At 42.1% G+C, this 27,738-nt stretch overlaps 1 protein-coding gene across 2 annotated transcripts in view; it reads left to right on the forward strand.

The window, feature by feature from the left end:
• Nucleotides 1-1,344: 1,344 nt before the first annotated feature.
• Nucleotides 1,345-27,738, forward strand: part of LOC147895371 (putative gamma-glutamyl hydrolase 3) — a 134,868-nt gene continuing 108,474 nt past the window's right edge. The window contains exons 1-3 of one of the 2 annotated variants that reach the window (XM_087383637.1): nt 1,345-2,328; nt 2,413-2,487; nt 17,799-17,865. In XM_087383637.1, coding sequence (XP_087239763.1) covers nt 17,855-17,865 — 11 coding nt within the window. In that variant the 5' untranslated portion in view covers nt 1,345-2,328; nt 2,413-2,487; nt 17,799-17,854. The remainder of the gene's footprint in view (nt 2,329-2,412; nt 2,488-17,798; nt 17,866-27,738) is intronic. The other variant, XM_087383638.1, reaches the window with a different exon arrangement.

Genomic DNA, 27,738 nt, shown 5'->3' on the forward strand with positions numbered 1-27,738 from the left:
ATTCTTACCGTGGTTTCAACATTTTTTATTAAGTGTTTAACTAGTGGAAATGGACAAGGTGTATGGCTTCTTGGCCTAGGTGCCCACACATGGGACTTAGCAAAATTCAAAGAAAAATGTGAGCACTCAAAAAATCAAGCATATAGAAAATGAGAAGAAAGAAGGCATCGAAGTGTACTCCAACATGAAATATTATTTCTTGCATCAAGCTTGGTGAATTCACAAAACATAATCATGCACTCTTAAAGTTATAAGATAGTTGAAAATGCACACACCCTTTAAAGGTACAGTACTCTGTGCACATATCAAGTCCTATAAGATAATATTAACATAATGATGAAGGGACACACAAGATACTTCATTGCCAAGGTCACCATGTGCATGTAAAGGTGTAAGAAACATGCACATGAGCAAATTTTGTATGGATGGGACTTGATTCTTTATAAAGGTCCCAAGGTTGGTGGACATAGTGTCAACTTGCATAACCACCTAATTTTGAAGGGAGTAGGGACTAGGGGGCACTAGAGGAAGTGGAGTGCAAAAAGAAATGTATGTAAAGGAAGAGGTATGGTAAAAAATGTATGTAAAGGAAGAGGTATGGACAAAAAGAATGGGCAAGTACTCCCAACAGATTCATAGAAGATGCCTAGAGTCCTATAGTGGAATCTTGCTGGTATGTACAACCTTAGGATCTTGCATGGAAATTGGGCAACTAGTAAATTGCATGAGGTTTGAGAACTACCCTTAACATGGGTAATATGGTATGAAATGGGAATGGGCATGTAAGAATAATCAATCTTGCAAGGCAACATTCTTTGTAATTCTACTAAGGTATATAAATAGGCACTTTGTAATAGCGGGCTTGCAAGTTCGAAAAAAATGGCTAAACATGGCAGGTGTTGCTACATATTAGTGTGTGTGGTGTGTGGAATGACCATAATTCTTGGAGAACTAATAGAGTCCTAATAAGATCTCATCATTATATAGGGTTGCACTATGGGTAGCAACACCACTATATGAAATGTGAATCATGCAATAACCAATCCTGAGTCTTGGATAGAAGTACCATTTTGAGCTCTCTCTACTTTCTCATTCCTTTTATTCCTAAGCTGAAAAAGTGTGTTTGTATTTTAAATTTAAGATCCCACACTTACATCATGAGTGCAAAAGGTTGCACCATACGAGTGCTTTTTCACAAAGAAGTGCATCTTGAGAAGGGAGGTCTTTCTCATTCTGATGAAGATTTTGAGCTGTGTGATTTGAGAGCTGTCTCTCTGATTTTGAGCTCTGTCTTTCTCATTCTTGCACATTCTGGGAGAGTCTTGCATAGATGAAGGTTTTGAGTTCTCTGATTGGAGCTCTCTCTTTCTGATTCTCTGATTTTGAGCTCTGTTTTTCTCATTCTCTGATTTTGAGCTCTATTTTTCTCATTCTTGCAGAGGCAGATGACTCTGTCTCTGTAATATTTGTGTTGTGTTGCCTGAGGGACAGTCTAAGTAGATGTGGAAAATTTCTGTTGTGTCTGTGTTTTGTGTTTGCATGTGACTCACGTGCCTGCCCTCTGTGCATTATATCCATTTGATGTCTCTATTTCCTGGAGATTTGTTGGGCATTCGACGAACACACACCTTGCAAGCATTACAGCCTCAACAATAGCTCTCCCCACATACGCTCATTGCTCACTGTTTCCTGTCATTCCGTCTTCAATTCAATTCAATTTAATCCAATTTACAACAGATTCGGCCTCTAATCGGATGCTGGAAGACGATATCTTTTTGCTTGCCCGTCAATTCAATTCAATCCAATCCAATTTACTTCAGATTCTGCCTTCTCTCGGATACTGGAAGACGCTATCTTCTTGCTTGTCCGTGCTACTGCATATCCGTGCAATTTGAAAAGCCTGTAACCGTAAAACGTTCTGGTTGCATCGCAGCACCATCATTACCACTCCTGACGTGCCGCAAACCCTGCTGTCCGCTCTCCTCTTGTGCTCAGACGCCATTTTCTGGCCATCTCCTTCACTTCTGCGAGGTCTCTACATCACACCTCTGCTGCCCACAGCGAATTCCGTCCGTCCCCTCTGCACAAGTCACTCCATTCTTTGCCTGTTACATTGAAATGGTAATGGGTGCTGCCTAGGATTGCACAAATGGGCAATGCGTGCGCAACTCGATTGGCTTAGAGGGAATTCATGGTGCCAATAATCTATCCCACACGCATTGCGGGCAAGAACGTCTCAACAAGCAAACAACAATCTGAGGTCGCCGTTTGGAATGCCCCTCATTGTTTCGCTTGCACTACAGTTTCGCGGTGGGCTCTTCTATTCCAGTAAGTTAACGTGCGTGTAATTGGCATTCGTATGTTTGAGAGCTTTTGACGTCGACTCTCTAATATGTTGACTGCTGCTATCAGGTTCTTTGCTGAAGGTGCTAAGCAGACGAATTATTTTGTTTTCTGCTGTCTTGATTCAGACATCCACCAGACGCGGTCAGTCCCACTTTTAACACGCCAAGTGATAAAATGTGAAGTTTGATCATTAGGGAAGTTATATGTGCAGAACGCATCAGCCATTTCTGTTCAGATATAGCGCTAACGATCCTTTCACTCCGAAACTCACGCCTTCAGTCACAGGAAATATTACTTTTTCACCATTTTGACTGTGCGTGAATTACGTGCAGAGGCGTGGTGATGGGCCAATGATTATATACATGACAGACCCACTGTCTACGTTGCTATAGATATCTACCTTCCACTGAAATTCCTGTCAGCTTTCTTTGTAGGATCCCAACCAATACACAGTCAGAGAGAATGTCAATGCTAGAATGAGATTCTCGTTACCAAATTGCATGAATGCTCGGCCACTGCGTTGTGGTTTATTGGGGATGAGAGTTCTGTATGAACTATGGGGAGAACGAGTGCACGCTCAAAACGCTTAAAACCCATTCTCAAAATAGAGCTAGGGGAGGACAATCAGTCAACACATAGGAGTAGAGCAACTATAAATTCTGGAAAATGTCAAAAACATGCGGATTCCAAAGACGAAATATTGAAAGTTTTAACCGACTACATTGATTGATTTTGTATAATTCACAGAACGTTTTGTAGCTAAGTGAAACGGAGCATCATAAAAACGGCTGATGAAAACCAATGTGAGATGTTTGCAGGCAAAACCTGGAATGGTTGTAATTCCTAATCCTCAGGAGAACAAGAGTGCAGCATAGGTCTCTTCGTTGAACAAAGGTGCCTTTAAAAAATAGTCGTTATGCATTAGGTCCAGTAAGTAGTCGTTATGCATTAGATCCAGTAAGTAAAGATTTAATTCCACACACAGAGGCAGCCGTAGTTGAAACAAGGTACTGACCAATAATAAATCTAAGAATTTCTTGCAGATATTCATTTTGAGCATGGCACCAAGCTAAACAGGTCCCCACATCTCTTTTGGCAAACAAATGTGGTCCTAAGTCCTTTGGCACCAATTCTTCTCATATCGATGAAGGTCTAGAGTCGTTTGATATGGCCAAATAGTGTACTAGGCCAGAACGTAATCTCTTTGAATGGTTTTGTATCTCATGGAAGTTTTGTCTTTGTCAACGAGGAAATGTTGGGGATGATAATCGCCGTGGAAATATAATAATGCATATACACTGTGTCCATAGACTGTATCAGCACTCACAGATGACCTGGTTTTCAATTTGAAACTGTCAGGGAAACAATTACACTGAAGACTGGTTCATGGAGATCAGTTTTACAATATTTTTCTAGCTAGGTGAAGTCCTGCATTTTCTGCAAAGGACTTCTTAAGCGTCAAAGCCTTCTATCATTTTGTGAACTCTTCCTTTGGGGTGAATGTTGAAGAATTTAATCATGCATCTAGTTCAAATCCTGGCTTCTAGCACCATGTTAGAACAGGTGGCGTAAAATAAATCATCAACGAGATCACACTTGAGAACTCTAGATTGTACTGGAGATGTGCACACATACATGTAAACGAATACCATACTCAGAACTAAAGTAGATACAAAAGTGCACTCGCTATCTGCACACTGTGGACAGCAGGGTGCTGCTCCACTAGTGCTAGATCTGAAGCACGTAGTTTGCCCTATCTGCGCTCACTACTGCTGCTGCATGCCTCTCCTACAAGGTCTTCAGTGGCTTAGGGAGGAGCCCAAAAACTCTCCATCGGCACTCTTTCTGCCCTGAGGCAATCCGTTCACCTTATGAGCTCTCCATGTAGGCTAAGGGATGCTGAATCTGCTGGTGCCTCTGCTGCACCCTGCTGGAATCTCTGTCTGCACCTTCTCTGGTGTCTTTCCTGCACTTCTGAGGGCTGGATCATGGCTGACTGTAGTGCCTTTCCTGCTGCCTGGATCTGCTTCTTCTAGTGCCTTCTGTGCACTCCTGAAGAGCTGGACTGCAGCCTGCAATGAGCACTTGTAATGACGTTGTGCCCCCAATGGGGGCCTTACATAGAGGGCTGGGAGCCTCTGTTCTGGCCGACTATCTGCCCCTCAGCCGGGCCAGATTCAGGGTTTGGCTGACTGAGACAGACTGCTGGCTGAGCAGAGCAGGCCCTTGTGTCCTTTAAATACCCCCCCTGCCCCCAGTCTGGGCTGCATACCTGCCTACATGCAGGCCTATGCACAACCCTTCATGCCCCTCCAATGGGGTGATATTCTGGCTGCAATCCTGCCCCCTGGGCATGTGTGGCCCATGTCCACTGTGGGACAGATCTTCCCTTAAGAGATGGATCATGATAAAACTCAACAAGGAAGTCTGTGAACTGCCCACATGGCAGCCTTTCTCTTCCCTCCATGTTACCCCTATCATGCTACAGGTCTAGCTATTGGCTCAAAATCGCTCACTCATTTTGCATAAAAATTAAGCACGTGGCTATGTGTAGTAAAAAATAAACATGCTCAGAGAGGCCTGTGAAATGGTTTCCAGTGCTAGCAAGCTCCAGCAAGGGGAGCGAATAGCTTGCAAACAGTGAGATGTATGCAACTCTTGTTCCAGTTTGATTGGCATATGATGATACAGTATTGTCCTTCAGTTATAAGCAATTTCTGAATTGTCTTAAAACTATCATTTTCTAAGGATTGACATCAAGGATGTTTTGCTTAGAAAAAGGAACATCGTGCTGCTGGGGAATGAGTGCGTAGGTGAGGCCCAAGTTCCATCAAGCAGTCGACAGAGCACAAAATGGCTTGCAGCCACTCTATCTAGCCTCAGGGAACTGGGTACTTGTTTCACTTAAGCTGCATCATGGGAGCTAATAGGGAAGTATTCTACCCTAATCTCAGAAACTAGTTTCATCTCACATAGGACTTGAATGATTGATACATAGGAGGTGGTTTATTTACACCACAAATGTCATCGGCTTTTGAGAGGACAATCCCAGATTTCAGATGTAGCTCTAGACCTACTAACTCGTCCAGAAAATGTGAGCATGACTTTTTAAACATCTTTGGTGTGTACTTAACACCCATTTGGACTGGATATATAAGGTGGCAAACTGTGAGTTCATGTGCTAATTGTGAGAGTCATCCAGAAAGTCTTCCAATACAAGCCCAGGTGCCAATTGGGTTAGTTTTAACCTAATCTCTGATACAACCTGAGATGGCCCAGTGATGGCTACATGGGGTTGAGTTAGGAAGTGACAGTTATAGTCAGCGATTACTTGAATCTACAATTAAAGATTTAGGTACACAGACAAATTGAAGTCTGACACCAGTTGACAGGCCAAGGTAGAGCTCCCTTCCCAGAAGGCCATTTTATGCAACACAATACACCTTTGTGCAAAATGCAACAAGACTGTGGGAACCAAGACACATGCAAAACAATGACTGCACACTAACAAGATCAGGCTCAACATAAATGAGCCAGGCCTGTTATAATAGGCTTGGCCTCAAAAACACATATGAATAAGGTCGAAGACCAGAACATTGTGGTCAATCGTCTAGAAAGAGGTGTGGAAGATTCTCTGACTTTCTCTGATACATTGCAGCCAAAAGAATTGAAAACTTGTGGCTCAAAATCCTTTCAATATCGACTATAATCAAGCGGCCGCCTTGTAGGAATGAAATCAGGTCAGTGGTTGCAGCACCAATAGGTACTTCAAAACAGTCAAGAGAGGTGATGAAAAACAGTCTCTTATTTTATTGGCCTTCAGTTGGAACAATTTTGCAGCCACATAGCCACCTCAATGAAGTTAGAAAGGTGCCCTCAGATTCCTCAGCACAATGAGCAGATGTTTTTCAACAAAAAGAGCAGTGCATACTAAAAGTGCCGAAGGAGTCCTCAAAGCCATAGCTGAGTGCATGCAAAGATTTCTGCAGAGCACATGCCTTTTTTTTTCCCATTTTCCTTATGCAACAAGGACTTGTGTTTGGGAAACATGGAACAAACTTCAAGTAGAGCAGCAATGAGAGCTGAGAGCTCCAAGTCCAGCACAACCTCAGAGAAATCCTTACAGAAGAAAGTTGTTTTCTTCTCTGTTCAATCCAGCAACAATTCTCCATGCTTTGGGGTTTGATCCAAGCCCTTGTGTATTGAAGCAAAGTGCAACACTTGCAGAGGTACCCATGACTTGTTGTAATTGAAAAACCAGCTTCAAGGATGTATCAAAATCATTTCAATGAGTCATTTTGCCCCTGGTCGAGGCTGAGCAATGAGTTTCTGGAGAGGAGGGCAGGATGGCTGGAAATGAGAGTGCAGCTGCTAGAATGGGGCTTCCATGCAGGTCAGCAGCAAAAAGGAGGTGATGGGTGGTAACATGGGCTTAAAGGAGGAGACGAAGATGGCAACCTTCTGAGAAGGAGCTGCAGGTATGGCGGCAGGTGTGGGGGAAACAAACAGGCTAGGTGAAGTTGCCAAGCAGGGCAGAGAGGATGGAGAAGATGGCAACTGACCAGGGAGAGGGCAGGGGCTGTTGTGGAAGGCCTGGGGGTGAGGAAGAGCTGATGGAGGGGCTGTTTGTGAGCCAGCTGTCAAAGCGTGGGAAGAGGAATGAGGGAGAAGGAGCCCAGGGGTGGGCCTTTTGTAAAGGTACAACCTGCATGTAAACAGAGTGAATTTCTTGGTGAGGTTTTCCCCCTAGTACATACAAGCCTATATCATCTTGGTCTTGCCACCTTATGGGTTGTATTGTTTTAATCCCTCAATTGCAAGGTACAGCGAAACACCCACAAACCGTATCAATCTGTGTTAGGATATCTAGCAACCCCATATTCAAAGAGACTTGGAGGCGGGGGCATGTATGGGAGGCATCCAGCAATCATCTCAGACACAGAATACACTTCTAGCTGGGTTGCACGTTGGGTTCTAACTGAACTAGTTTGAGCGTGCCTTAACCACAGCTGGTCTCCTAACCATGATGGTTCGAGGGCAGGGCTTCCGTTACCCAACTCCAGACCTTTCACCCCATAGTTACAATTGGGGTGGACTTCGCGTCCCCAACCCAAGCATCATCAATGATATCTGAAATTGCAAATAAGGGAAATTTAAAAATCATAGAAGAAGAATACTTATTGCTGCCATGAGGCGCGAGGAGTGGCAGAGGCATGGAGGTACTCCAGGCACGCAATTATGTTCTGAAAGATGTTGAGGATAAGCTCACGGTGCACAAGTTGAAAGGGCACACTTGAACCTCTAATGAGCTTGAGTAGTGGATCACAAAGCTAGAAGATTATTTGTGCTTCTATCTCAAAGATTTGAGGAGCGAATTATCTTTTTTGGTATGCATTTACAGGATTATGCCCACACTTGCTGGTGCTACATGAGAGATTCCCAGTTATCTAGTTTGCAGTACTGCAGCCCATTGCAGCCCACAGCAGTGGGACAGCAGCAGTCCATGTGGCCTGCACAAGTACAACAGCAACAGACGGGGCAGTAACAAGGAGCACAGTACCAGGGCAGGAGGGGGCTATTTATAGGCCTCCCCAGTCAGTCTATGGATTTACAGACTCAGCCAGTCTGTCGAAGGAGTTTACCCTAAAGGTGCAATGAAGGAGAAGGGGCAGATTTGGGAAGGCCAAAGATGGCAGAAAAGGGGGAGAGGGTAGGGGAGAGGGAGGAGGAGAGAGAGAGAGAGAGAGAGAGAGAGAGAGAGAGAGGATGAGGGGAAGAGGAAGATAGAGAGAGATTGGGGAAGAGAGTGTAGGCAGCATGTAGGACAAAGGAGTTGGGAGTAGAAAGGGCCTCTAAATTGGCCCTTTTCCCCCCTTCATTACAGCCATCCCTCCATAGATTTTTGCCCTCAATATTTCACATCCTGGCTGTCCAAAAAGTGCAGCAAACAGCAACTACTAATCAGCCTGGTAGAAGGTAGGGGTGGTCATGAACAATGCTTTATGGCTGCCATGAATCCTCATCCTCTAGGAGTCCCCAGCACTTGATGAGATACTCTATGTAGACCTTGTTTCGGAGTACATGGTCTCTGAAACCCATGATGCGCTCCGGGACATAGAGGATGTGACCCTCCTCATCCATAGGTGGTAGCTCAGAAAGAACTTGGACATGCTGTCCTACATGCGGCTTCAGCAAGGACACATGGAAAACATTATGAATCTTGGAGGTTCTGGGAAGTTCCAACTCATATGCCACCTCTCCAACTTTGCAGATGATCTTGTAGGGACCGTAATACCTATGAGCAAGCTTCGTGTTGGTGCTACCTTTCAGCGAGGCATAACGGTTCTATGGCGGCATAAATGCACATAATCTCCTTCAAAAGACAGAGCAGTAGGCTTGCTTCCTGGCTTGGCATCTGATGGCCTGCATGGCTTAGCATAGGGCATCTTACTCCCTGAAATAGTAGGAAACCGTGGAAAAGGTGTTGCTGCAAATTTCCTATCATTCCAATCAGTCACCTTAGGCTTCTTCTCAGCCTCATTTGCATTCCCGTATGTGCTACCCGCTGCTATTTTATACTTGCTGACATATTTGGGCTCAAACACTTATGCAAGTTGGGATGCCCTCTCAATAGTCTAAGGGTTATGTGCCTTCAGATCTGCAGCTATGGATGAAACGCAGCAACTTCCCTTTCTCAGATACGTCCTATACAAACAAGGAAAGTCTCCAAAAGCGTTGCAGAAACTCTTGGACTGTACCAGTCTGCGACAATGCATAGAATTCAGCCCCAAGTACCGATCCAAGTTGAGTGGGGATACGAAGGTAGTAACCATCATTTCTTTAAAACCCCTCCATGTGGTTGGCCTTTGAGGTGAATCCCTCATATACCGCCACCAAGTATGTGCATAGTCCTGCATGTGCATACCTGCAAAGATTATGTGGTCCTCATCCTCTTATGGGTAGAAGCGGAAATAATCTTCCAGCTTCGTAAGCCACTCCTCCAGCTCAATAGGTGTGCGACTATCTCCTTTGAACTTATGTAGTATGAGTTTGTCCTTGACATCCTTGGCTGCAAATTTCCTGTGTGCGTAACCTCCAGAAGTGCGGGCATCATCACGCTTGAGGTTCACATAATTGGAGAAAGACATCTCAAGTTTGATGGCCTCAGGTAGGGCCTTATATGAATGCAAGGAATCTGATAGCATCTCATCCAAAGTGGCCTGCTGCCCACCACTAACCCCCTGCTGCGTAGTAGCTGCTATAGTTTGATGCACTGGCTTCGTCTAGTTGTTTGTGCTCACTGGCAGAGCGATAGGTGCATGAACCCCTGGCTGGGTCTCTCTACCAAATGCATCTCTCCAAAATGATTGCATGCTAACGGGTTGAGAAATGGGCATCGGAAACAGGTGCAAGAGATTTTGTCTGTCAAGCCGAAATCTATGGCAGTGGATCCGTCCCGATTGTTGGAGCTTGGTGAGGCATCTTTGTTCGTGTGGGCTTGCAAAGCTTGGTGTTTGTTGTGAGTCACGGGACATATGGGAGCAGCCGTTCGTGTTGGTTGCATCTGTGTTTGGAGAGCCGCCGCTCGAGTGTTGATGGCAGAGTCGTGGCGTTGATGAAGCTCGACGGCGTTTGCGTTGGTGGAGGCTATGGAGCTTGTTGTTCGCTTGCTTCAGGCCTGGTGAAGCTGTCGATTTGAAGTTGTTGAGAGCATGGTTTGCTGCGTTGCAGGGCCAAGACGCCGCATGGATGTGAGCGCAGTTTGCCAATCGAGCTGGCGTGAGAGCTTCATCCATTGATGGAGCGGCTGAGTCGTTGATGGATTCGTAGAAGGAGGCGCTGTTGTGGCTGCGAGTTGCTGATGAAGCCGTTTGTGTAGAAGATGGCATCACTTGTAGTGAAGCTTAGGTGACGGCTTACAACAGTGGACTTGGCGATCGACAGCAGTGCGTTGCAACCCGCAATCCTCATGGGATTTTCAGTTGATTTTGAAGCTGATCGTCGACACTGTTTTGCTCCATCTTGCAGTTGGTCTTCGTTATACTTGCTTGACGCTGAACTGCTTCTGCTTGCATGGAGTCTGTCTGGTAGACAGCACTGAGAATGAGAAGCACAGGGCCCTAGGAAGGAGCTCTGATACCAATGCAATGAAGGAGAAGGGACAGATTTGGGAAGGCCAAAGATGGCAGAAAAGGGGGAGGGAGAGAGAGAGAGAGGGAGAGAGAGAGAGAGAGAGGGGAAGAGGAAGATAGAGAGAGATTGGGGAAGAGAGTGTATGCAGAACGTAGGAGGAAGAAGGTGGGAGTAGATAGGATTAGATGTCACATCAAAAAGTGTACAATAGGGGTGGATGGGGACTTATGTAGTCCCTCCACATTTTCCACCTAAAAGGCCTCTAAAGGGCCTCTAAATTGGCCCTTTTTCCCCCATCATTACAAAATGCCTATATAAGGGTCATTTCCGCTCATTCCATTCATCAGCCCTTTAGTCTCAAGACATCCCTCAGTAGCCTGCAGCCTCCAGCAACTGCAGGGAGGACCAGCAGGTTTTGAGCGGTAGATAGGGAGAGGGAGAAGAGGAGCAGTCTGCCTCTCTCTGTCTCCTCAACCTCAACTCCCAAAGATACGATGGCATGAAGGATGTCAGAAAGCTCTTTCTTCCACCAACATACTCGGTACTTGTTTGGAGACTTAATTCTTTGAACTGTCCCAGGGCCCCAGTAAATCAGCTAACCACTATGTCAACCAATTCAAATGGTAGCCATTCAACTACAAAAAGAGGAATGAGAGAAGATCACAAAGGTTCCTCATGGCCGTGATCAGACATAAAGGGGTGCATTCGCAGCTTTCGTCCCAAAGAGTATGACACTACTTACGATCTTGCCTAGAATTTCGAGCTCATGTGCAAGGGTCAAGAACCCGGGTCGGCCCTGAGCAAGTAGGATTGGACTCTCTCTGGAGACAACATATCGAACAATGAAAATAAGCTTGGAAACATATGGAGGATTCTTGGATGCCAAGGCATGTGTTGGATGCAACAACGGAAATGGCAATGGGTCTAACTCTACATCGTGAAGAAAAGACTCAAGAAGATTGGGAAGAAGTGTTTGAAGATCTCACATCAAAGCTTTGGACCCTTTCTGATAATTCAGGTCATCGATGAAGTTTCCATCAAGTTGCAGTTACCTACAACATGAACCATGCCTCCACTGTTCAGTTTGTCTTGGCTCAAGCCTTATGTGGTCGTGGCACTAACAGTGATCCCAGATGTGGAGCAGCTTGAGATCGTGGACGGGGAGAGGTGGTTGAGCTAGAGGAGATTTTGCTTCATCGGTTCAAGAAAGGTATAGTTAATGGCCAACATTTGTACATCGAGGCTCCCACAAAGCAGAGTTTTTCTTCATCAGTTCAAGAAAGGTACAAGTGGCTGCTAGTGCTTGTACGCAGTCACGCTCAATCATCGAGGCTCCCGTGAAGCACCATTGGTGGACAAGGGTTTCTTTTCAGATTATCCTGTAGTGTACAAGGAGGCTTTGCATCTTCCTTATTCCAGCTTCGGCAGAAGGGGATGTGATGGGCATCTATAGCCCATGGCATGGGTGTCTATGTGGCAGCCCTGCAGCCCACTGTAGCTCACAACAGGAAACAACAACAATCAATGTGGCCTGCACAGGTACATCAGCGGCAGGGTACCAGGGCAGACGTGGCTATTTATAGGACTTCCCAGTCAGTTTGGATTTACAGACTCAGCCAGTGTATAGATATACAGATTCTATCTGTAAATCTACAGGCTCAGTCTGTGGATTTACAGGCTCAGTCTGCGGAAGGAGTTTACCCTAAAGGCCTATATAAATGGCCATTTCCCCTCATTCCATGCATTATTCCTTGTAGCCTCAGTACATACTTTAGAAGCCCGCAGCCTCCAACAGCTCCAGGGAGGACCAACAGGTTTTAAGCAGCAGATAGGGAGAGGGAGAAGAGGGGCAGTCTGACTCTCTCCGTCTCAACCTATCGGAAGGGATCTCCCTTCACCTATAGTTGTTTTTCTCAGCCCTTTGGGTTATAGTTGTTTTGGCAAACAGTAATAAGAACAGTAAATATTCTCTACAGAGATCTGGCTTGTAGAGGATGCCCATTCGGGTTCTTTGGCAAGGCCATTCAAAGATGTAGTGCAGAGTTGCAATCCCAGGCCCTGACACATAGACAGGCTTAGGGGAGAGAGAGGGCCCTCAGGTTTTGGCATCTATAGAGAGGTTGAGGAAGCAAGAGTGGGACTCTCAATATCTTGTAGATAGATATGAGTGTGTCCACTTGACTCTGCAGGGATCGAGGCTAGACATGCAGATACTTTACCACTCCTCACTGCATGTTGGGTACAACAGGGCGAGGTGCTTTCAGACTACAAGTCTACGGTATGTTCACAGCTCCAGAGGGTGAGAGATGAGATGGGGCAGCCCCACTCCAATCCTCAAGAGATCTTAGAGATGTCTACTTCCTTCTACTGCCAGGTATTCTAGGTAGAGGAGGAGAGTCCACAGGTGTGGGAAGCCAAGGGGGAGTATGAGCCCACATCCCCTCAATGGTTCATCCATAGATGATGAGTGACTTGGAGAACCTTTTCACTGACGTAGAGCTTCTCAAGACCCTCAAGCCCCCCAGTGTAGAAATGTTCTAGGGAAGACGCCCTCTGCCTTCCTCCGAACTCTTGGGAGAACCTGGGCACGTTGTTGCACTTGGCTTTTCTGAAGACTTTTGACTCTAGCCTGAATCCCTTGCCCATTGATGGATTTCCCTGATCCGGAAAGGGGGAGGACAAACATTTGACAGTGTTGCCCAATCACTCTTTTGGATAGATCTGAGACCAAGATCGCACTAGAGTAGGGTGATAAGGCTGATGGGCACAAGACAGCCTTCCACACAGAAAGGAGCTTGTATGAGTTCAAACTGATGCCACTGGGATTGACCAATGCACCAGCCACCTTTAGGCATCGTTGAGAAGATATGCAGCCACTTCTATTCTAATATGTGTTGGCTTTTTCTAATGACATCCTCACTTACAACAAAAACAAATAGGAGCACATTGAGCATGTCAAACAGGTGCTGGAAATCTTGAGGTTACAACAGCTGCTAGCCGGCAAAATGCACTTTTTATACCCCCTCTCTCTCACCCTCTTCAGCCTTTACATAGATGAGTTGGCCTCCTTTGTAGACACAGTAGGAGGTCGAGGATAGACTCTAGCATAGTGTGTCATACCAGTGTCATACCCATCCTACTATATGCAAATGATGTAGTGTTGACATGAGAGACAACATAGGGACTACAGATGCACTTGACAGCCTAACCAGGTTTTTGTAGTGGTAGAAACATGAAGGTCAACCTGGGTAAATACAAGATTATGATCTTTAATACTAATAAGTCTCAGCTCCAACGGGAAGCCCCCACACTTGTAGAGGTTGATTGCAATGGGATAGTCAAATCGTACTTTCATCATCTGAGCAGCTTTTAGCTAAGGGGCATAAGCAGTTGATACATGTGAGTCTCCAAATGGTTCCATTCGTAGGGCATGTCTATTGATCACTTGTTGCCATACCAATACTCACTAGATGCTCCTTTCTTGTGCATGAAACAAAAAGAGAATCATCAGATCATTTGGGATGACCTTTTGGCATGAATACATCCCTGAGGCTGCCTCACACCACTCACGAGTGCATCCTTCAGAGAGGATCAAAGGACATCAGCCATAGATTTTAGACATGTTTCAGGGACACTGCAGCTCCAAATGGCATCGTAGTCAGGCCCATGCAGAGCTCAGGTCACTCATGCTCGACACATGATATAAGACACATGACAGGTTATGACAGGAACTCCTCGAACTGAGAGTTTCTTTCGTGTAATTCCCACTTTCATCAGTAAGAACTACACGAAAGAAACGCTCTGAGACATGATATAGGACACATGACAGGTTATGACAGGAATTCCTTGAACAAAGAGTTTCTTTCATGTAGTTCCTACTGTCATCAGTAGTTCTTTCTATAGAGATCTGATAAACACCTGTAGTATCTTCCATAGGGGTTGTATTCTTATGATGATTTTAGATTCTCTGGTCTCATAGGCTTATTTGGCCTTCTTTAGACATTAATAAACACCTCTCTCTCTCTCTCTCTCTCTCTCCCCCGCTCCCCCCCCCCCTTCTATTCCATGTCCTTTCCCATATCTACTCCATCCCCCTCTTCTACATTACCTTGCCACCATAGCAAGAGAGCATGCAAGGAGCAAGATGCAAGGATGAACAAAGGAAGATCAAAGAAGCAAAAGTTATTCAACTCTAGGTTAGGATTGGAACGAGCCAAGTGGAAACCTGAAAGCTAAGAATGTTAAAGCTAGCCAATCATTTTGACAAATGTTGCATAGATTAACTAGAGTTAAGTTTTAGAAAGAACTATACTTTAGTGTATCATTAAGGTTGAGTAAACATTAATAGTACTGTAAAACATTTTCCCACGAGTCAGCTACTCTTACATCTAACTAATGTTTTCAAGTCAAATTTCATAGTTAAAACACTAGAAATCTTTGTTATATTGCAAAATTTGGCCATAGTCTATTGTTAAGCTTGACAAGTGCATGGGTTAAAGCTTGACAAGTGCATGGGTTAACCTAGACAACTATCAAATGCTCAAGGCTAACTTGCTTATAGGTCACTTCACTATCACTCTCATAGGTATTCACCTTACCTCAACTTGCCCATCAACTTTTAATCTCAAGGATGAAGGTGCTAGAAACTACTCAAGTGGACATGGAAATTCGTGGATGTGTGGAGCTCAATCTCATACTGCATGTTGATCTATGAGCAGATGGAGGGTGATATTGGTGTAGGAACTTTGAATCGAGCTCATCGCCCATAATGCAAAGCAAGAATAGAATCAACCCCATGCTTGTCTCCAAGGAAGGTGACTCATCTACACACAAAAACATAAGGATATCGAAAGTGGCCAAGTAAAACAGATGGTGCTACAAAGAGCTTGTCATTATAGCAAAAACGGTGAAAGCCAATACACATGTCAAGAAATCTCTAATGATGTCTGACTAGACATTATGTAAGGAACACTCACACAAGGTCAGAAGCATAGGTTAAAAAGATAACATGAAATGTGATTATATTTCATTGAAAGGACTTGGTAATGAAGTGGGCTTTTACAATTATCCAAAGGAACTTTGTTATTAATATACATAGGCAACTAGCAATCTATAAGGAAAGGCATTTTTGCCCTCAAAGACCAAAGATGCTTTTCATAAGGAACTGATGCTTGATGTTGTAGCCAAAACTTTAATTTTGAGGGAAAGGAGCTAGAGATAAGAAAGACCCAAGGGGGCAAGAATCAAGGGATGTTTCATAGATTGAAGGGAAGAGACTTGGCACAAAGGTCTTGTTAGAGCATGGTAGCGAAACATGGAGGTAAGTACACATAAAAAACAATGGATTGAATCCTATGCAAAATCATAGTTATGGTGCAAATTGAGAGAATCACTATGAAAATAGAAGAGTGTAGGGACTTTGCGTAAAAGACTTGCATAACAAGGGACCATCTTATAATAGCTAGATTTGATATATGTTTCTTTGGATTTATGTATATATCAATATATCTGTGTATGTCTTTGGATTTAGTGCTAGCCTTCGTCATGGCTGAGTTTGCCCTTCACCTCCAAAGTGCCGACAGAAACTCAGTACGAAGACTTTGTATAAATGGATGCTCAAGTATGTGTGGGTGTGTGGATTTGTATGTGTGAGAGCATACTTTTATACTATGGTCTACACCCACTATTGGGCGCTGATGACGTCAGTGGGGATGTCATAGTAGCTAGTCCCTGCTATGCGTGATGGAGTTTATGGTTTTCAATCTGATGAGTGACTCTCGTGAGATTGAAACTGCACTATGTTGTGTTTTTATAGGATGAGTTTGGGAATGTTCCTGGATTCATCTAGGTATATACATATGCATGTGTATATGTAAGTAATTGTGTGTGTGTGCGCATGCGTGTGTGTGTGTGTCCCAAGGGGTTCAATATTCAAAAACCATAAACACAGGAACTCAATGATCCTGAAAGACGGAACCTCTTTGTCAGAACTTGGAACTTGAAACCTTACACCTCTTTGTTGGGGATCCAAAACACTCTTGCTGAGACTCAGATTCCAAAACTTCAACCCTAAAAACCTCTTTAAGGACCCCAAGATCAGCTTGTCAAAACCCAAGACTTTGGAACATGGAACCCATATCTTGAATTCCAAAACCCGAAAATCCTTATATCATTAGAATGTGCCAGAAAAGAACAGATAGCCGCGAAAACAGAAACCCAAAAAATTCACCCTCTTTGTTGAAACCCAAAAGCCTCTTGTTGAAGCTAGAACCCACTGCTAGGAACTCAAAGCCCATTTGATGGAATTTGGGGCACTCTTACTAAAGACCAAGACCCAAATTTGGGAGCTCATAATCCCCATGGAACAACCTGAAACCTGGAAGCCTCTTGTCAAAATGCAGACTACGAAAACCAAAAGCTAGAATCAAAAAATCTATTAGTTGTTGTTGGGTCTTTGTGAAGCAGAGGAAAAACCTTAAGGGTTCGTATCCTCATTGTTAAAAATGAATGTGCTTTTGGAGATCCATATGAATCAGAGTGGATGGGATCTTATATGTTTGCATTCTTCTCTCTAGGTCTTTGAGGTTCTAGGTTTTGATGAGAGAATGTTGTCCCATGAGATGGGATTCAAGTATCTAGTTCTAGGATTTCCATCTCTGGCATCATACCTTCTAGCTAACAGCCTTCATTTGAGCTACTTTATAATGTGTGCTTAGGGTTTTATGATATGCTAGTTTATCCCAATGTATAGTGTATCTCAAAATGTGAGTGCCTTTTTTATAATATAATATCAAAGTGTTTTTGTGTGAAACCCTAGATAGCACGTGCATTCAAAGGGTCAAATTTAACACGCTTACGCTTTCATCCCAATCCTTCACAGAATTTCAACTTTTTTCTAAAGTCTAATTTTAAATCACTTCTATAAGTATACTTGTGTAAAAAAATATGTGCAAAATGTGCAATCAATAAACCCCTTCTGATGAATACATGTGCTATCTTATGCATTTCTTAATCCCCTAGAGGGTGTGTATGTATGTGATGCTCTTCTTGTGCGATCTTTAGATGTTGGAATGAATACTTTTTAAGAAGGGATGTTTGGAAACTTATATGTGAATGACTTAGATTGTGGCGGTGTACCCCTGTGTTCTTTGTCCTTGTATGTTTAAGGTCTTTTTTTGCTTGTTCTTCTTTCTTTTTTCCTTCTTTCACTTGTATTCAAGTATCTTATAGTATCCTACATTTTAGAAAAATAGTAAACATAATTTTTGAATGAGGGAATTTACCAATATGCTCCCAATAGTTGTTTGCTTTATTGGCAGAGTGAAGGAGGGTGTTGTCTCCCATTTTGGACAGTTGGTGTGCAAGCTTAGCAAGTATGGTAACTAGGTGGGAACTCCATAGACCCTTCTCCTCATGTCAAAATCTTATTGTTCTAGTTTTGAAAAGATTAATGAAAGAAGCTTTTCTAAGATAGTCATCTCTTTATCTATTTTCACATTACTTTGTTTCCATAAAGTTTCTCAAAAAAAGAAACAAGGGGAGGCTGAGAAGGGGGGGGGGAGTGTGGACCTAAAACTTCACATGAGTTTTCATAAAGGAACCTCTCATTCATTAGATAGAACATGCTTTGATAGGCTTAGACTCAATTCATTGGATGCAACATGTCCATTGAACAAAAGTCTTGGCAAGGAATGTTGGCCCTGATGTTTATTAAAGGCTTACATGCTATGAACTTTAAATAGATAATAGAGAAGCTTATATGAACATAGCTTGCATGGACCTTTCGCATGGAAAATCTTCCTCCCCCTTCCCTCTTTTAAGAGGTTGTCATAATTTGCTTCAAGCTAGTTCTTAGAGCCTCGCTAAATGCATAGATAACCCTTATCAGGCTATTGACAAAAATAGACTTGATGACTTCAAATGCTAATTCATTTACATGAAACATAATATCACTTCTTTGTTTCTTCTTGTAGATGATTGGGAGACTTTTTCCCATTTTGCGATGCACTCATTCTCATCCCTATGCTTTTCAATGTTGGATGCCAAGTATGCCTTAGGCAAGTATACCACAATTAAGGAGTTGCTGGCATAATTTCCTTCTTTCTTTAGCGCTAGGTTAGTTCCTCAAACTTTTTGTTTATAGTCTCAAACTATTTGCACTCACTCTCATCCCTATGCTTTTCAATCATTTCAATGTTGGATGCCAAGCATGCCTCAAGGCAAGTATACCACAATTAAGGAGTTGCTGGCATAATTTCCTTCTTTCCTTAGCGCTAGGTTAGCTCCTCAAACTTTTTGTTTATAGTCTCATTGGTAGCAATATTCTTTGTTAGAGAATGCGATACGTGCATACATAACCAAATTTCCCTACAAATGCTATAGAAAGGGTCTATCAAGAACCAAGCTGCCTTCACATGGAAAATAAGTTAAAGAGTATTTAATATTTAGGCACACCTTAGAGGAATAAAAACCATTTGGAACATTTACAAGCCAAAGTGCATATTATTTAATGAAAATTCCCAAGCACAAGCTTTTATATGTTTTTAATTTGGACATCCATTATGGGGCTTGAGTATAAGCTTAACCACAATCCAATCATCATAGCCACAATAAACACCTTTTAACCCAACTTAACAATTTATGAGTGATAAGCAATCAAGAGAAGTGTTGCAAAATCATCTTGTAGATAAGGGACGACATGGAAATGTTGATTAAATTAGAAATGTCAAATTTTTGCATGGTTGTTAACTTTAAATAAAAGATAAAGTGAGAAGCAAATGCATTCCCTTTAATACATCTCTCTCTCTCTCTCTCTCTCTAACTAAAAAGGGATCCATCTAAAAAGGTCAAACCAAGACTGATCACGATGAGAGAGGAGGGTGTTAGAGATGGGGGTTGAAGGAGCATGCATAAGCCATGTTGAACGTTGGGGATAAAAAGGAAGCTCCATGATAGTAGCTTGAGGTCTTCTCATTGAGATTCGAGGAAAGGTGCCACGGCAGTCGCTTGAGTTCTTCTCATCTATACTAGACTCTGATTGTGTGCACCACTACTGCTTATTTAATGAGATATATAACAATTTGTGTCAAGTGTTCACCCCACAATAACTCGTTGTTGGGAAGAGAAGCACATAAAATAAAGATGAGCAAATGAATGGAGTTGGGTGGCATCTGTGGGCGCAATGAGCAATGTGACAATCTGTGACGAGAACTAGATAGAGAAAGCTGTTATAATGTTTCCACTGCTTTCCTTGCTCCCCCAACGGCAGCCTTTGGAAATTCTAACAAGGCAGCAAACATGAAAAATCGTGTATTAATTAATGGCTTGTCAAGGCGAGAGGGTGGCAAAAAATAAGCTAAGCAAATGGGCACTAAAATTAAGGTAATTTGGGGTGGCATATTCGAAAAACAGGTGGCGTATTCTGGAAACCCCTAAGGGACTATATAGGGATGTGAATGAGTGACGGAGAGAGAGAGCGAGAGGGAGGTGAGTGGAGAGATTTGAGTGAGCGGCTCAAAGGGAGAGCGACAGGCAGGTGAGCAGAGGTAGGGGATGTGAGTAAGGGAGAGTGACAGGGAGGTGAGTGAGAGGGTTGAGTAGAGGGAGTGAAGGCAAGGAGGAGCTTAGCTCAATTTTTTCCATTAAAGGTGAGCGATCACGGCAGAGCTAATTAATACATAAGAATTTTTAGAGCGAATGTGCCCCTAGCACAAATAAAAAATTGTGTGCTAATTAATGGCTTGTCGAGGCGGGAGGGTGGCAAAAATTAGGCTAAGTGAATGGGTGCTAAAATTAAGGCAATTGTGTATCTTTTGGAATGGCATATTCGAGAAATGGGTGGCGTATTCTAGAAGCTAGCCCCTGAGGGACTATATAGGCATCTGAGTGAGCGATGGGTGAGCGTAAGATGTGAGTGAGCGGTAGAGAGGGAGAGCAAGAGGCAGTGGAGATGTGAGTGAGCAATGGAGAGGGAGAGCAAGAGGCAGGTGAGCGAAGGAAAGGGATGTGAGTGGGGGAGAGCGAGAGGGAGGTGAGCAAGAGGGGGCTAAGCAGAGGGAGCAGAGGTGAGGAGGGGTTGAGCGGAGGTGAGGAGGGGCTGAGGAGATTAGCTTAATTTTTGCCATTATAGGTACCTGATCAATCACGCGGCAAAGCTATTGAATACATAAGAATTTTTTCAAGTGATAATGTACCTGAGCGTGCGGATTGAATTGAGCAACATGGCTTGACAAGCGCTTTTTATGTGACATTAAACTTGTGTTTTATGTCACCTAAAACTTTTGCTCACCTCCCTCTCGCTCTCCCTCTCCATCGCTCACTCACATCCCTATGTAGTCCCTTGGGGGTTAGCTTCTAGAATACACCACCCGTTTCTCGAATATGCCATTCCAGAAGATATGCAATCGCCTTAATTTTAGTGCCCTTTCACTTAGCTTAATTTCTGCCAGCCTCTCGCCTTGACAAGCGAATAATTAATAGACAATTTTTCATTTGCTAAGGAGAGGGAACGGCGGTGAGCAACAAGTAGCCAGAAGTGTCCAGAGCCATCGATGAATCACACCATTTTTTACTTACCTTAATCAAGTCTATCAACATCCACCAATAAATGAATAACTCATCGTGGGGGCCTATTTGGGATGCTAGATAACAAGTTGCTTTGTCTCAAGGGACAGATTTTTTGAATTTGCGTGTGTCTAGGATTGGAAGGCCATTTTGCTATAATAAAGTTCTACACCCTTGGGTCGTGTATTCCTCTCCCACCTAAGAAAGAGAGAGACAAAAATAAGAGCAAGCCCAATGGGCTTGAGTCTACAAAATTGGTACAACCTCTCTTTCCCTCCCTACTTCCATTCTGCTTATGAACAGAAAACGTGAGTGCGTCCATTGATAAAACATACATGACTAGCTGTCAAATTATCCGATGTGTTGACCCTATAGAAAGCGGCATCGAATTGTCTGTCACCCATCTGATAAATTGTGTCTCTAATGCTTCCTGATAGCTGTGAGCAGAAGGATATGTGGCAAAAATTTCGAGCACAAGACATCAAATAATAAACGCACCAAGCTTAAGCTAACAAAAATGGCCAAAAGCAAAAACATTATACTCACAAGTCACCACAAGCCTATTTAGATGACAAACTTAGTGTTATGCGGATGCGGAACCCAATTCATCTGGTGAGACTCTTGGTTAATTCAACCTTACCATGTGCTTATTGTTTCAAGGTGAATGGAGAGCTAAGACCCTTCTAGTGGCATATCTCAAGATACAGCAGGTGAGGCATACTTGCAAGGGCAGCTCTTTGCTCTTGGGGAAAAAGCACCAAACAGACAACACCACATCGAGTCACCATATAAGGCAACCTTCCTTGCAACTAAAGGCTTCATAACATTCTAGTAGTTTTTACACCATTGAGGTCATGCCAAACAAGACAATGGCACATGGAGAGTTAGGTGACTTCATGACTACTTAGCAACCAAAAGGCTAGAAAGACATAGCAACATAGTAACATGCTCTTTTAGAGTGGGCTTTTACTCGCGGATGGGGACCAAATTCTAGTAGCTTTTCTTCTAACATGACACTTTAGTTCTTTGCCTCTCACAAAGGCGATGCACCAATTCCATGGCCATGCATATTGTTGAAATCATGAGCATCAAGCAATAACTTTTATGGCAAGTTCATACAATTAGTCATGCCAATCTCTAGGAGTATCGCTGCTCAACTGCACACACATATTGCGCACATGTACCAATCTCTTATACCTTTGTTTTTTGTAAAGGCAACAAACTATGAGAGAATGCTACGCTTAACATAGGGGCGATCCTAGGTCTAAGCAATAAACTAGAGGTACATATGGAAAGCCCAAAGAGGGCATCAAATTTCTATGGCCTTTGGAGGATCTCGCAAGAACCCACACCACAATCATTGGGCTAGGTAGCCTTAAACCTAAACATAATCCTAATTCTAATCCTAGCCCTAACCCTAAAGAGTTTGTATATATTGATTCTTACAACAACTAATCTAGGATACAATGAGTCATTTGTGAAGTGCTCTCTAGTTGTGCCCCCTCTTTTTACCTTCATTCTTCTCCTCTCCCTTTGATGTAGTCCATCTTTGCTACTAGTGCATAAGTCTCATCATAACCCGTCCATATTGCTATGCAAAACCTTTTGGTACAAGCTTGGATTTGTATCTCTCAATGGTGCCTTTTGGAGCATACTTTAGTTTGTAAATCCACTTGTTTGCAATTGCCTTCTTTCATTGCTGCCACTTCACATATAAAATCATCTACATACATAAGTGCAATGGTGATATTTTGCCCATGAAATTTGTAGTAGGGAGTCTGGTATGCATTGAACTTTATGTATTCCAAATCAGCAAAATACTTGTCAATTTTGCTATACCAACTTCCAGCTGCTTGTTTTAATTCATAAAGACTTTTCTTGAGTTGGCAAACTTGATTCCCTTTGCCATGTTCCCGCCATGTTCAACCACTAAGTTCAACATACCCTGGTGGTTGTTGCATGTATACTTCATCATCTTAGTAGCCATAAAGCATCTTTGACATCTAGCTGATATACATCCATTCGTTGAGTGTGGCTAAGGACATCGAAAGTTTGATGGAGACCCTTCTTGTTCTAGACGACAATGGGAGTATGCTTGTCAATTTTGCTTTTGGATGCTAGCTCTAATCCTTAGAGATTTTTCTAAAGTGTGGAGACTGCCGGTATATCTTCCATTTGCTGAGTGTGGCTAGAAAATAGATGGTCTACTCCTATACCATCTAGTAACCCCATAGTGCATCCTGCCACTGCTAAGCGTAGGCAGAATGGGATAAGAAAGACAATGTGCTTACCACTTAATCAAGCAGAATGTTGAGGATGTTGTGCTTGGATAATATAATACAGTTATCACATCCAAGGTAGCATGTGGTGTGTTTCTCACTCTTTGTAAATCCAAGAACACTTCCTAAGATTTTGACACTAAAAAAATGAGATTAGTCAAACATTTCCACAATAGTAATGATTGTGGTCATGCTTGTGTATTCAAATTCAAGGATATCAACAATCACTTGTAGCTTGGCAAAAGAGAATATGAAGTCAACAAAAATAGTCCAAGTCATCCTTAATAGACTTGGTGAAGGTTATGGAAATTTAGTCTAGAATATTACCATGCAAAAGCAAGTTCCATCACTTGGAGAAGTATAATTAGTTTTACTCAGTATGCAACTCAGGACACAAGCCATTGAAGCAAGAAAAGGTCAAGCAAATGAATAAGCATTTATAAGCCTCAAATAGAGGTAGAGGAAGAGGTAGATCATCATCTCATAGAGTGGAGATCAGCATTGATAGACAAGTCAATAGCACAATATGAATCATGGCAACAATCAGCATTAACATTCAAGAGGTAACTCTTCAAATACTGAAATATTTCAAGGAAGAGGCAATTTTTCTAGCAACATGTCGAACATAGTGCAACAAGTGCCATAAGTTTTGGCATTATGAGAGAGGTCGCCACAAGAAGCAATATGATCTAACGAATTAATCAACAACAATTGAGGAAACTTTTGTGAAAAGGAAATCATCATGCAAGACAACAAAGTCAAAGTCATTATGCTGATTGATCTGACAGAATGTATCTTGTGATTGAGCGTATGCAAACTGATAGTAAAAGTTGAGAATATGCAAACTGGCAGTGAATCCATAGTTGGGTGTAATTGTCATGTTGACAATGCAATAGAGGGAGATCAAGTTCCATAGAACATTGATAGTCATGTATCATCTCATATGATAGGTCACTAAGAATGGTTTACAAAGATCAAATGATTAAAATGATTTAAGAATGTTGTTTACATTGCAGATACTCTATGTTCCTAAACTTAGCGAGAATCTCTTGTCAGTTGGACAAATGACAAAACACAATTATCAACTCATCTTGGAGTGTATAATCCAAGACAAATCCGAGCGAGTCTGCTAGTTGGAAAAGTAATGCAAGAAGGACATTGATTCCAAATGCTAGCATCAGTATCATATGCCATGTAAGTTGAGTATCAACGTATGCCCCTCTTATGCCACTTTCCACAACATGGCACAAGAGGCAAAGACATGTCAAGTTTTGAACTTCATTGGAGTTGAAAAATCAAGATATGGTAGTCAACACTCTAAAAAATCAGGATATGGCAGTCAACACTCTGAAACTTACATTTCTTAAAAAATCTTGCAAAGCATGGCAAACAATCAAGAGCCAGCTTTGGAAGAAACACTTCTAGGGCAAGACGGACTCGTGATTTGATTCACGTAGATGTTTAGGGTTATGTACAATTGCAACACAAATGGTTCAGTATGCTACCATTATGGCTACAAAAGAGCTTGTGTATTTTTGACAATGTAGTGGACAAGCCAACATGACAAACTGGTATGAATTAAGAAATAGATGTCTTGTACAAGAACAACAGTTCATATTTATGTGACTTGCCACTAGGACAAAAGGCAATTGTTAATAAGTGGGTTTACAAAGTAAAGTGCAATCCAGATGGCAACATTAACAGAGATGAACTCCAAAAATTTTTGCATGGTATCTCTAGCTATAGAGATACCAAATGGAATGTGTACCAATCAGATGTCAAAAATGCTTTGTGAATGGCTATTTAAATAATGAAACAACCACTAGGTATGTTGAACATGGCAAAGAGAATCAGGTTTGTCGACTCAACTTATGGATTAAAGCAAGTAACCAGAAGTTGGTGTAGCGAAATTGACAAGTATTTTGATGATCTAGATCACATTAAGTCCAATGCCAATCATACTCTCTACTACAAAGTTCATGGGAAAGACATCACCATTGTACTTTTGTATAGATGATCCAACTATAACTGGTAGCAAATAAAAGCTTCATCATGGAAGTATAGCAAGAATTATTTGTAGAGCATAAAAGATCTTGGATTTATGAATCATTATCTTAGCATTGAGTTTTGGGAGACACAAAAAACATATTTATGAGCTAGGATAAATATGTGGACAACCTTTAAAATAACTTTCATATGGCAGATTGCAAAATTGCAACTAGTCCAAAGGTGCAAAATTTGAATTTGAAACTAACAAAAGATCTAGAAAAGCCTACCATAAATGACAAGTTTTATACTAAGCTCATCAGATCTATTATATATTTGACTATCACAAGGCAAGATATTTGTTATGCAGTAGTTCACTAGCATAGTTCATGGCAAATCCCAAACAGTCTCAATGGAATGCAGCCAAGAAATTCTTGAGGTATAGCAAAGATACAAGATACTTTGGAATCGAGAATACAGAGGCAATCACCTAAGGTTGCATGGATATTGTGATGTCGAAAACCACGAGACCAAGAGATCCACATAAGGACATGGGTTTTTTCTTGGTTAAGAGCCAATATCATGGCTGTCCAACAAATAACCACTGTATTATTTGTCTTCAACCAAAGAAAAATATAGAGCTCTCACAATAGATGCATGTGAGGCTATATGGATTAGAAGACTAAAGTCATAAACAAATTATCTAGATGACACATAACAAACAACCATATACTATAATAATCAATTGGCTCAAGCCTTATCCAAAATATGTATATCATTCAAGGACAAAGCACATTGATGTCAGTGAGTACTTCATTAGAGAAAGACTGTTACTTAGTGGCATCATATTGCAACATTGTGACAGCAAAGATAAGGTTGAACAAATCTTTACCAAAGGAAATAGCTTTTTGAGAAACACAAAAGTTTGACTCAAAGGAAGGACGTTCCCATTAAGGGGGTGTCATGGAATATAATGCTTAGTCCTTCGTTCCCTATAATAATTGTCTTAAAGGATTACCTATTTCATGATGTTGATCGTGAGAGAAGGTGTTGAGGATCCATCTCAACATCATATTTTATATTGTGAATAAGCACTAACCCAAAAGAGTGCTAAATTGAAAAAAGGGTCAGAACCCCAACCCTAAGCCTAAAGGGTATGTATATATTGATTCTTTATAACCAATCTAGGGTACAATTAGTCATTTGCGGTGTGCTCTCTAGCTGTCCCCTCTCTCATCATCTCCACTTTCTCTTCTCCCTCTTCTCCATCTTCATACCTTATCCTGGGCTTATCTCAATAGACTTTCAGGCTTGTGTCAGCTTTGGCGAGATCATTTTAAAAAGGAGCCCAAATGTCAATTGTGGAGTTGTGGCATATTGGCAACCAACAAGTACTTGGTCAACTTCCAAGTAGACCCTTAGAATGTTTTGAGGTAATGTCAAAGCATAATAGATGGCTTCAAATATCTTTTTATCAATGTGAGCTGTGTGTTTTATCTTGGAGATTCGTGGAACTTGTTAAAAAAGGAAACTACCAACAAAGATAGGGACACACACACACACACACATGGAGTTTCACATGGGCTACATCAGATTTTCAAACATTAAAGTTGGCTCATAGTTTTGAGTCTCTACAAACCTTAGCAATCTGCCACTTGAATGGGGATGAAGAGCATCAAGATCACAAGGCTAAGTTGATTATCTTGTTCAAACTAGTTGGCAAGGAGGTTCTTACGATGCATGCCTAGGATTGAATGAAGGAGGTTGTAACAATGCATAACTAGGATTCAATGAAGGAGCTAGGAGCTCATTGGTCCATGGGTCAGGACATAATTTTGAAAAGTTGATGAAAAGAGGTGCAGCTGAGTAGATATCGAATGGAATAAAAGACACGATAAGCCTATGAAAAGCAAAGAGGCATGATTGAGTGACTTGTAGAGGCAACTAGTATAGGCAGAGACAAAGACAAGATAAAAATCTCATCGATTCTATCATAAAATCATTTGTGGAGTTGAACAAGGTGATTTGGCATAAAATCCATATCACATTAAGCTAAAAATTCATGTTACATCCTGTCTTTGTCATTTCTTTTTTGGTTATTTTCCACCACTTGAATTTCATTTTTGCAACTTGGTTATCTTCTAAATACTAAACTTGAGTCCAAGAGCCATACGATGCATATTAGGAGTTACAGGAAGCAGTATCAAGGCAAGGAATCTTGAGCTATGTTATTAGCTTTAATTTTCAAAGCAATTATCAATCCAAGGCCTTGAATTAAATAAGAGGAAGTGGAATATGATTCTTCTTTTATAAACAAATTTTTTTTCAGAAGAAAATTTCTTTTATTTTGGAACAAAGAAAAGATTTCTCGTATTTTATTATGGAGAGCATAGATGTAGAGGAAAGAGGGAGTGCCAAGCGGCAAAGGATG

The sequence above is a fragment of the Dipteris shenzhenensis genome, chromosome 13 (genome assembly GCF_047967505.1).
Source record: "Dipteris shenzhenensis isolate YYH24624 ecotype China chromosome 13, Dip_SZ_1.0, whole genome shotgun sequence".
NCBI lineage: Eukaryota > Viridiplantae > Streptophyta > Polypodiopsida > Gleicheniales > Dipteridaceae > Dipteris > Dipteris shenzhenensis.